This window comes from Oryzias latipes, chromosome 16, assembly GCF_053564925.1.
Source record: "Oryzias latipes strain Hd-rR chromosome 16, Olatipes_Hd-rR_3.1".
NCBI lineage: Eukaryota > Metazoa > Chordata > Actinopteri > Beloniformes > Adrianichthyidae > Oryzias > Oryzias latipes.
The window spans coordinates 7,908,085-7,919,522 of record NC_136252.1 but is presented as its reverse complement, the minus strand read 5'-3'; the positions used below and the strand labels follow the sequence as shown (position 1 = coordinate 7,919,522).

At 42.8% G+C, this 11,438-nt stretch overlaps 1 protein-coding gene across 2 annotated transcripts; it reads left to right on the top strand.

Moving 5' to 3' along the window:
• The first annotated feature begins 54 nt into the window (after nucleotides 1-54).
• Nucleotides 55-11,409, top strand: LOC101164586 (uncharacterized). 2 transcript variants are annotated; one of them, XM_011484894.3, is made up of 4 exons: nucleotides 55-345; nucleotides 3,923-4,978; nucleotides 6,220-6,285; nucleotides 9,315-11,409. In XM_011484894.3, exons 1-3 carry the CDS (start codon nucleotides 258-260, stop codon nucleotides 6,279-6,281), a joined length of 1,206 nt encoding a protein of 401 aa, XP_011483196.1. In that variant the 5' UTR covers nucleotides 55-257; the 3' UTR covers nucleotides 6,282-6,285; nucleotides 9,315-11,409. The 2 variants fall into 2 exon arrangements, with proteins under 2 accessions (XP_011483196.1, XP_004077752.1); XM_004077704.4 differs by having other exon boundaries at nucleotides 82-345; nucleotides 3,920-4,978.
• The last annotated feature ends 29 nt before the right edge of the window (nucleotides 11,410-11,438 follow it).

Here is an 11,438-nt window from a genome sequence, read left to right as displayed (position 1 = left end):
CAAAGCAGGAGGCCTGCTGACTTCATGAGGTGTTCACCGCCTCCTCCTCCTGCATAAGCAGTGGGACTATGAGCAGACAGCCTGCATTGCTGCGCTGCATGCAGTGAGAGCAGCTCACAGAGAGGGTAGTATGGTGCCCTGATGCTTTTAAGAACTTTCTGTCCATGTTTGCACTGCCTAATAGTCTTTCTTCTAGAAGCAAGCACCACTGAGCTTCCAGTTTTTTAAATTTATTTTTATCCTTTTGGTTTTTAAACATGGGGTGCTCATCCTCAAGTGCACAAACTGTTGATCAGGAGAAAAGACCAGGCACCAAGCCTGAGGAGACCAACGGAGACACTCTGGGTAAGTACCGTTCAGCTTGGTTGGAGTTTGTGACTGAAACACAAGACTGTTTTCATGTGTGAAGGGGAAAAGTCCTGGAGTTTAACTTGCTGAAGGCTGTGAGTGCTGCTCAGGTACACTCTGTGCTTTCTGCTCCTCTCTGCCTCGCAGTAAACACCCGACACAAACAACCATTCTAGTAAAAATACTTTCTGTCTTGATGACCAGTCAGCAGAGAGAGCCCTGTGAGTGACGAAACCATTTAAGGCATTTATTGATGAAATGAAGCCGCACAAGGAGATTTGTCTGACTTCAATGTGGAAAAGTCAAACTGTCAGTAAAGTGAAGAGGACCTCCTGTTAGGACCAGCTTCAGTGCCGCCTGAACAAAGTGCCCAGGCAGTGACCATCACAAAGTCGTGCATCACAGAAACACCTCACATCTATCAGTAACTGAGCACTAAAAGGATTTTTGCTTCCGGAATACCAGTTATGTCTTTATTACTGTAATGTAGTTTTCTGAGGGGAGTTTTTTTGAGGCACAAAGGCTTCAAGTAACGTGAGAGCACAAAAACTATGTTTAGCGCATTTGTCCATCTTTATGGCCTAAACTGACTGAAGCTGAAGGTTTGTAGAGAGAGAGTGAGTCATCTAATGTCTTACAGCTTGGAAGTATCTTGCACAACCCCGGCTGGCAGCAGTAACGTATGCGTCGTAAATGAACAGCAAACTCACATTTCTAACATGAAGCAGCAAGGCTGCGGCTTGCTGAGTTCATTTTCTAAAGGTGTGATGGAGTTTGACCGTGAAGTTTGACATCCCAGACCCAGAGAGGCCTGCTGGTGGGTCATGCAGTCAAAGTGACTCAGATCCAACATTTTGAGCATTTTATTTTTGGAAGCAGCTTACCATCTGAAACATTGGAAGTTATTGTTTGCTCCATCAGCGCAGGCACACTCCTTACACAGAAAAAGGTCCTGCAGGTGTATCTTACCTTTTGGGATGTCATTGCAGAGATGCAAACTTCATTTAGGTAAAAAGTCTACAAATTTGAGTTCCTGCTTGTGGGTACCTGACATGCTCATAAACAAGCTTTCCTCGGAACAATCAATCTCCATTTAGTTTCAAAGTGTAGTGCCTTCCACTGTAATAGAACAGAGTGGCAACAAAGCATACAGTATTTACCGTTTATACGTGTCAATTTGCACCTAACCACACAAAGACAGAGGGAAAGAGATTAGAGGGACAATGTCCACCCTCTAAAACTAAAGAAAGATTTAAATTTTATACATTTAAAAAGAACAAAATCACATGTTTTCATCATAGTGATTGTTTAAGACCATTGAAGAGTCGATCATTTAAATGATATTTTGTATAACAAAGATCCACCATGCTGGCAGTTCAGACAGAAAAGTGTCTGAAGGCCTCTGTGATCAGCTCTGCCTCTGCAGATACGACCCGTTTGGTGTTTAGTTGTACTTGTGCGTGCTCTCTGTATTGGCTATAAGCCCTCTAAAACAGCCTCTGATTGTCCATTCCACACACTGGCACATGTTTGAGCCACGGCAGACGCATCTGCATGCCTTCAGTGAGTTGCTGATCTGTGTGAAAGTGTCATACTACATGTTCAACTCTACAAAACTGTGAGGGCATATGTCCACACATGATTCGCGCTGCTGCAGCTCCTCTGTGCAGCATGTTGTGTTCTTCTGTTAGGACATTGTTTCTCCAACCAGCCGGCTTCTGTCACCTGCCGTAGATTGTGGCTCTTTGCAGATTCTTACATCATCTCTGCAAGAAAATCAGATGTTGTGGTGTAAATGTGGCTGCATGGGTGGAGGTTTGGATTCATACAGTGTGCGCTCTGTCTGACAAACCAGCTGCATGCGGCACAAACCATCTCTGGGCCGGTTCCCAGTCTGGGCCTCTGGTCTGAGCCCCGTCCCCCTCCTTCTCGTCCTCGTACTTTCAGCCAGCCACGCCACTGTTTTGACTGGGATCTGTGTCATCTTTGGCCTCTAAATCATGTTGACAAACGAGTCAGCCATGGCCGGGGTGGCAGTGTCTGTCTCCTCTGGACAGTCACCATTCAGTGCCACATCATGACAATCCTTCAAGCTGCAGCTTTACTAATATTCTAGACGGTGGATGCAGAATGTGAGTTCTGACTCAAAGAGACAAGGTTGGAAATATATTTACAAGAAAAGGATTACATAGGCCAATATTCACTTTTAAAGTTTTGACGTGAATTTTGTTTTCTATGAAAAAGTGAATGTTATATATGCTTCATGCTTCACGTAAGTGTTTTCTGAGCCACGCTGTAATCCTGTGCAAGCTGCCAGAAGCTCACATTCCCTTCCAGTCATCAATCTCAGCTCGTGGAAAAGCTTCTGACAGACAAATAAAATCAGGAAGCTGAAGCGACAACATGATCCACCCATTTAACTGAGTGGAGCCTTCAGTTTGTGGGTGGAAACTTGCTCTGGAATAAAGCAAACGTCAGGCTGGTGTGGATCCTGTAAGTGAAATGTGCAACCACACTCGTCAGGAATCCCGACCCACTATTGTTCCTCCTGTTTTTACCTGAGGCTTGATGGTTTGTTTACCCCTCCAGTATATATATATATTTTTTTCTTTTCAGAAATTCTGCATTGTTTATTTTTTAGATTATAGACAAAATGCACAAAGTTTGAATTTGTTTATTTGATCATAAAATGTGTCTTTCGATCGTCTTTCTACCCACTAGTATCGCGTTCAGTCCCACAGTGACTAGAAGAGAACATGGAGTAAGCGGTGAAGGAACATCTTCTGTTGTCACATCTGTTTTGTTTCCTCTGAGGGCCCTCTGGGCTTTAATAAATCACATTTTTAACTGCGGAAATGAAAGGATGTTTTCTTCAGTGCACGTTTGTGCCCATCATTGCTCATTTCCGTTCTCCTGCATTTTGTTAACTTAGACCTCGGTTTAAATTCCAACCCAGCGTTCCCAAAAACATGGGGGGGGGGGTCTAAAATTTGAAATCAAAGATCTGCATATCGTGTAAGTTGTTTTTGATCATGTATGTGATCAGCATTTACTGAAAGCCACTGCTTGGATGACAGCAGATGTTGCTCCTAAACCTGAATATCCTTCTCCCTTTGGTTGGTGCGCACACAGATGTGCACGTTTCCTGTTCCGACTTTGCATTTCAGATTCAAGCGATTTTGACTTTAACCCTTGTGCTATCTTAGATGACCCCACCCTTACATTGACGTGTTCTCCCTACCATGACAAAGGTGGATAAAGGTGGAAAGATTTCATGTAATCCATGGACACCAGTGAAGATCACAAATCATTGAAGAAAAAAGGTTCAGAGCACTGTCTAGTGGGTCTAGATGACCCAACTCCCAATGGTAAAGTGCATAGGACAGCACAAGGGTTAAACGCAGGATTTAACTTGGGAGTGTAGCATTTTGACTGGTGGACAGCAAGACATCTATCCTGTTTGCACATTTAAAAAAGACAGTGACGCAAAGTCTTCATCAAATGTCTGATTTTTGGCATAAGTTTGGACTTTTCTAAGTTTCCTGGTTTGTTTCTCTCATTTTTGCATCAGCAGGAGTCAGAAACGGCATTGTTGCAGATGATGCACAAACCATCGAAGACCAGATGCAGCTGCCTGTCCAGACTGCTTTAACAGAAAACATTCAAACAGGAGCTGAAGATGATGGAGAGCCATTGTTAATGGCCATGGAGGCCCAGGAGGACCTTGGTTCTGGGGAAGACCTCCTGTCAGCTACTGATCCGCAACCCGAGCCTGCTGTGTGTGAGGAAGTAGCACCAGAGACCGCAGCCACTGCTCTGGCAGAAGAGGAAGCAGCTCCTTCAGCAGTTGTGTCAGCAGAGGCTCCTCCTGTGGTCCTTGTTGAAGAAGTCCCTGCTGCTGAATCTGTGCAGGCAGAAGCCCCCACTGTCACCGAAGAGGTAGCTCCTGCAGCAGATGCTGAACTGGCTCCATCTGAGCCTGCAGCCGTTCTGGGGGTCGCCGAGGCAGTAGAACCCCCTGCTGCTGTTGCTCAGGAAACTCCTGCTGAAGCTCCAGCTGAGGCCCCCACTGAAGCGGCTGCTGGAGCCCCACCTGAGGAGGCTCCACCTGCAGAGGTCCTGACCCACAATTCAGCACCAGAGGCTGCATTAGAAAATCTGGCCGAAGTTTTGGAAAACAAACCAAATGAGTCTTCAACACCGGGAGAGGTTCCAGCCCAGAATGTAGTTTTGGAACCAGTGGAATTGTCTGTTCCTGCCGATGGAGAGCCCATTGTAGATGCAGATATTGCTGCTGCAACTGTTCCAGAAGTTCCTTCCCCACTTGTGGTTTCACCTGGTGCTCAAGTGGAGCTTCAGCCTTCTACTGAAGGGGGAAAAGCTTCCACACCCACCGATGAGACGGAGGAAACCCCACTGCCTGAACCTGATGCTGTGGAGCAGTGTCAGAATCCGGAAGCTTCAAGAGTTTCAGAAACTCTTCCAGAAGAAGGTGCAGCACCCAGTGTGATCTCTGAGGCGGGTACAGATGGAGAAAATGTGTCTGTGATTGAGCTCACCCCAACACAATCTGAAGGCCTGCCATCTCCAGCATCTGCTGCTGATCCAGACCAGGAAGCTTCAACAGATGGTATGGAGTTTTAACCTTTATTGGGCAGTTTTACATCTTTGATAGTTTGTTAAATCTCTTGCGTGGAAAACTGGTTGGTGTTTTAACTAACATTGGTTGCTAAGTTACTGCATTGAGGAGAATTCAGAGGAAAACAAGGTCAGAGGGGAAAGGAGGAGGAGAGGACCAAACTTTAGGAGAAGAACCAAAGCCCGATGCAAAAAACAACAACCTCTCCCTGCACCTGTATTTAGAAACTTAGAGATGATTTTTTTCATCTTCCACAAGTGACCGTTTCAGTTAGTGTCATCAAACTTCAGTGGTAAAACAGCTGAAGCAACCAAACATGAGCGTTTGACAAGAGTCATAACAAACTGATTTTCTAGCTCGGTGAATCCTGCAAATAAACCCCGACCGGTTTCCCAGACAAACCTGTCACGGTCACGCATCATTCCAGCTCAGGAACACGGCAGCGTGGCTGCAGGCTGAAACAGCTGCCAAGGTTAAGCAAGCATGCAGTGTGAAGCTCTGAGCGTGTGCCAACAAGAGATCGGAGGTGAGAAGGTTTCAGTAAGAGCAGCCAGCAGTCACAAGCGTTCTGCACACGCTCAGTCCTTCCATGTGGCCAAAGAAAAGTGAGCTTTCTGCTCCTGCAGTCTGAATGGGACACTGTTGGGCTCAGCAGACAGACAGCTGAATGTGAGAAAGAGAAGCAGCAGCAGGCTGTCAGAAGGAGAAATGAAGGCTTGTCTGGAGTGTGTTGATAAAACCAGGAGCATGTTTTCTGAACAATAGCTGCAGTCAGGAAACACTCACTTATTGTGCTTTATGGAGAACAATCATGCCCTGCTGCTCCAAATTACATGAAACAATACAATATTCAGCTCTGTAGAATTTTAGATTTAAGCTTATAGTTGATTTTTCCAGTCTGTATTTTCTGCGCTTTAAATGTTCATTTGAACCCTCTCAGAACGTGTGCTTTCATTTAGCTGCTCTGGTAGAGACAGACAGGCTGTATTGCATCAACTTTACAGGACTGTTCCTCTCAGGAAACCCTGGATTTGTGCAATTCACTATTAAACCAGTTCATCAGAACTGTGATGAAAACATTTGTTTTCCATCTTTCCCCTGAGGCCTGCAGGGATGGCACAGTCTCACATTTGTGACGGTGAAATCAGGTGAAACAAAAACATTTAGGGTGGGATCTGCAACGATGTTGAGAACTCAAAGAAAAGTTGTGTTTGCTGTGTTTGTGTGTGCAGTGTCTGTCTCTGACCAGTCTCTGGAGGAGATCCAGAGTGGAACAGCCAAAAAGGAGAACTGAGTCGGTAAGAGGAAACAATGGAGCCCTGGACGTGGCATTCAATCTATACTCAATATATAGATCACTTCCTTTTTATTGCCTTTTGGCTGCTCCCATCAGGGGTTGCTGAAGCAAATCATCCAGATTCTTCTAACACTCTCCTCTGCATCCTCCCCACTCACTCTATCATGTAACCTCTTCTTTCTAATGGCCTCTTTCCTTGCAGCTCTAAGCTCAGCATCCTTTGAATGACATACTTTTGTTTTTACGATATGAGTATTTACTCTTAACCTATTATTTACTTGTTACAAGTGAGAGGTGTTTACTTCTGTGTTCCCCTTCGGAATCATTAAAAACTGTTGTACCTTAAAAGTAAACTCCAGTCATTCATGTTTAGACATTGATGTTGTCACGGCTGTGAACATATGCACTCTAATTCATTCACCTTCTAATCCCTTTGTTCCCTTTTGGGGTCAAGGGGCTGCTGGAGCCTATCCCGGCCACTCGTGGGTGAAGGCTTGGAACATCCTGGACAGACCACCAGTCTGTCAAAGGGTCACAGTTACACGCCCACATTCACACCTAAAAACAATTTAGAATGACCAATTAACTTATGAAGCATGTTTTTGGACGGTGGGAGGAAGCTGGAGTCCCCCGAGGAATGCACGGTGAGAACATGCAAACTCCACACAGGAAGGTCCCCCATTGGTGATGTGTTTCATGACCCCCAGCCGGGACTTGAACAGGTGGCCTTCTTGCTGTGAGGCAAGAGCGCTAACCACTGTTCCACCGTGCACTCTAAATATTTATTATCATATTTAAAATTCATAGTTATCTACTTTTTTATTGTGAAGTCCCTTGTTGTGTTTGAGCCACTAAAAAGGTACAAAGGTTCTCTCAAATGAACTAACTACAGTTCAGGGACAGCATGAAGGTCACATTTAGACAGAGATGCTCCTGCAGGAAAGGCAACAACACAAGACATAAAACACCTGCAGAACATTCATAATCCTTTATAACACTCATCTTCTTAAAAAATGGAATTTGTCTGTACAACTGTTAGCTTGTTATTCTGGCAGTTGTGAATATTTGTGAAACATCTCTTCAGCACGTTGGAGCTCTTGTCTCACAGCGAGAAGGCTCTGGTTAGAATCCTGGGTGGGGTCTGTCTGTGGGGAGTTTGTGTGTTCTCCTCATTCACGAGTGGGTTTTCTCCTAGAACTCTGGCTTCCTCCCACAGTCTGAAAACATGCTGCATAGGTTAAATGATGTGTGTGTGGCCCTCCAACACTCAACAGTGACCGGGATAGGCTCCAGCAACCCCATGACGCTGAAAGGCATATATCAGGTTCACCACAGTGTTAATACAAGCTATTGTTACCCATTTTGAAAATTTGGACCAAAACAATGATCACAACCTGACAAATCCCCTGAAAAAACAGTTAAAGTCAAATTTTGATCAGATTTCTGAGCTCAATTCATCACATGGAACATCGTTTTCAGTCTGTTTATAACTGAACTTACATTTTGTCTTTTTCCACCAATCCCTGAATGATTGCAACCATGTGCAAAGCTTCATTAACCTGGTAATAGAACATCTGTTTTAAAAAAAGCAGCTGCAGTTTCAAACTCAGAGTCCATTTTCACCTGAAAACTCTCATGATAATGCTGGCATCGCTGCTCCTATATTCTGTCAGGCCCAGAGTTGTCCTTTTTTTTCAACAGCCTGCGTTTATGCAGCATCTTCTCTCAAGAAGACATTGATTTTTAGACTTCCTCGTAACCTTTAAGAACAAGACCTCAATCGTTGATTGCTGGTTATGGCTTTTGATTGAGACACTCAGGGGTCACGCCGATCTGAAAATTATCAGCCAATCAGAGCAATTTTGCACCACTTGGTGCTCTTCTTCTTCCCCTTGCAGAATATGGAAGCGATTGTGTAGCATAATTAAAAATAAAAGTCAGAACCAGAAATGCTTTTTCATTTTCTAAATGAAGCTGCATTTGTTGACTAAAATTAAAATGAAAAATCAATCCACCAAAATGCTTTTTCATTTTCTTCTTCAACATCGCTTATTCTGTCACTTAATTAAAATGATAATGAAAATGGTATTTGACATTTCATTTTCATAAATTTCTATGGTAAATGTGTAGCAAAATTCATTTAGAAATGTCTAATTTGACAATTAAAATGGATTAACAGAAATGCTTTTTCATTTTCAAAATGTAACTGCATCAAATGACTCAAAATGAAAAATCAATCCTTCAAAATGCTTTTTCATTTTCCACTTAAAATCATATAAATCATAATTAAAGCAAAAATGCAAAGAGGGGATTGCATTTTCATTTTAACTTCCACCCTGTGAATAGTGTCGCATAATTCAATTTCACTTAGCATTCCCAGAGGGGAGGCGGGGCGATGATGTCAGTGCTTTATCCGTGTGTCTGGCTGCTAGGAGACACAGACATGTGAGCAGTGCGGCCAGGCTTGTAGCTTTGTGTTAGCGGCAGAGAAGAGGGCTTTGTGACGGTTGTGCACTCCTGATGATTTTACACAGCTTCTCAGGACTATGTAGCAGCCTTGCTTTTTCATTTTAATTTTGAGTCCAAAAATGCAGCTTTATTTTGAAAATGAAAAAGCATTTCTGGTACTGACTTTTATTTTTAATTATACTACACAAATGCTTCCATAGCAGAAATTCTGCAGGCATGCATGTTACTTCTAAGAGACAGACTGTGAATCCTTGTTTTTTACTTTACCACAAATGCTTACAGACTCCTAAAATCCAAAATCCCAGGGCTTCACCCCTGATAATTAATGAAGAGTACCTGCAAGCCAGCTGTTTACGCCTTAATTTCTCTTCTACCTACTTGCTCTCACACTCACTCACCAGAGGGGGAGCAGCTCTGCTGCCTCAACCCATAAGCTTCAGTGTTGGAGCCCCGGCTGGCCTGTAAACAGAATCCACAAAACAAAAGAAACCCTCAAATAATCCCAACAATGCTGTGAAAGTGGACCTGTGATGTGCTGAGGTCAGCTCTTTTGTCTTTCAGATGGAGGAGATTCCTGACAGCACCAGCACTGACCGCTGTGGGGAGTACTGGATGAAGGAACAGAAGATAAAAACGGTCACTGTTGTTTATCAGCGCTCACCAAACTTTACAAAAACTGTTGGTAAAAGTCAAAGTGGCTTAACAGCTGATCCTTCCGCAATAATAAGGTTTTTTCCTACATGTATTCAGATGTTTTGGGGGTCTTTCAACTTTAAAAACTCAGAGTGCCTCCAGTGTGTTTTATTTGTTTTAGAGACATAATTCAAAAATATTGTTCTAAGGCACATGTGTCAAACTCAAGGCCCGGGGGCCAAATGTGGCCCTTCATGTCATTTTATGTGGCCCGCGAGAGCATAAAAGTTTTCAAATTCTTAAAATAAAAATTGGTGTGTATTTATTCATATCTAGGGGTAATTGGACTTGAAATATGGGATTGGGCAACTATACATTAGGACTAAAACACTGACCATATAACCTAACCTGACAGAATCAAATGTAAAAGAATTTATGCTAGAGGAACAACCAAACATGTTTTTTTTTCATTACATTTAGTTACATGTATAAGTTATATCTGGCCCTTTGAGGATAGCCGCTATGCTGATGTGGCCCTCGGTGAAAATGAGTTTGACACCCCTGCTCTAAGGTTTTAAAATGAGGAAAATACAACCCAGGATGGGTTAAAAGGCTGTACAGATTGAACAACATGATCTATCTCCCAGTCTCACATGATTTTTCTGCAGCTCTCTCCATGCTTCTTTGCAGCGTTGCTTCACTGAATTGATGTTTGCAGGAATTGATCTGTGATCCAGGTTGACGTCTGGACTTTGGCTCATTGCATCACGTCATTCTTCTGTCCATTCACTGCAGTGACTGAGTTTGCTGTCCTGGTTCTGTGGCTATAAAACCATCACTGTCGCTCATCAAACATGTGCTTTAACCTGGAAATCCTCTAAACAGGCTAAATGATCTGCAGCTCAGTTTTTGGGACGCTAGGAAACTGCGATTGTCCCTTTAAAAGGAGGTAAAGCAGATGTTTACATAGGACGTCCTTCATCAATGGAGCAGATGCTCCTCTGAGCTCATCTTTAATTCATTTTTTCTTCAGTCTGGAGAACTTTTGCTCTCATAGCAGCAAAATCTGGATTTATCCTCCAGTCAGTGGAATTTTAAAGTAAAGGAGTCTTATCTGTATCAATAGAAAATCAAAAATTGTTTGACTAAGTTTTAAAAACATGTCCATTTGGTTCAGACGTATTTGGTGTGGGCTGTATTTCTGTGATTTTTAAGGCCTGTCAGAACATCTTCAAACCTCTAAACTGACTCTACATCACTTCAGCAGAGGGCTATGAAAACATTTAAGGTGGTTTGTTATCAGAGGGGCAATACTTGAGAACTGTGATGATAAATGGACATTTACGGAAAAATCCTTTAGTATTTAAAGTTGCTGCTTTTGAGGAAAACAAACCAAACTGTGAACAGCAAAATGTCACAAACTCAACTCCAGAAGCTATTCCTTTTGTGCCTTAATGACCAGAACACTTTTATTATCTTGAACAGACCGAACAGATGAGGCGGGACGAGAGCATATTTTAGTGTGACAAACCGAACTACTCTAAAGGAGTATGAGCCACGTCACAAACATGAGAATTATTCCATTTGATCCTTTTTCCATGTTTCCCAAACATTTACTGATCTGAATCTGATGGTCTGAACTTCCAGTTTCAAAACGTCACGTTAAACAGCCGCCCCTTCGATAAGGAACATGTTCATAACACTTTCAATTACAGAGAAACACATCCAGCAAAGACATTTACTTCTGTTTCCTCTGTTGGTCGCATAAAACTCACGGTTCAGTCATAACATCCTGAGGAATATGGTGACATTTTCTTTAGAACTTCTAAAAAAAAACTGTCAATAGGAATTACGTTTAGCAGACATGTTTGTTTCTACATAAAGAATAAAAAGTGATGTGATAAAGTAGGGACCACATCTGTTTGCTTTACATTTTTTTTATTTTCTGTAACTTTTCACCTTCTTGAATTTTGTCTAATTCTGCTAACCTTAGTGTACAGAATAAAGTTTTACTCACTGAGAAGTGTGTTTTTTTATGTGAAATCTGTCCCA

Excerpts from the sequence above, each read along its gene's own strand:
- LOC101164586 (XM_004077704.4), top strand. The coding sequence starts at position 258 with ATGGGGTGCTCATCCTCAAGTGCACAAACTGTTGATCAGGAGAAAAGA. Across the intron at positions 346-3,919 it reads GACCAACGGAGACACTCTGG|CAGGAGTCAGAAACGGCATT; the intron begins GTAAGTACCGTT and ends TTTTTGCATCAG. Across the intron at positions 4,979-6,219 it reads CCAGGAAGCTTCAACAGATG|TGTCTGTCTCTGACCAGTCT; the intron begins GTATGGAGTTTT and ends TTGTGTGTGCAG.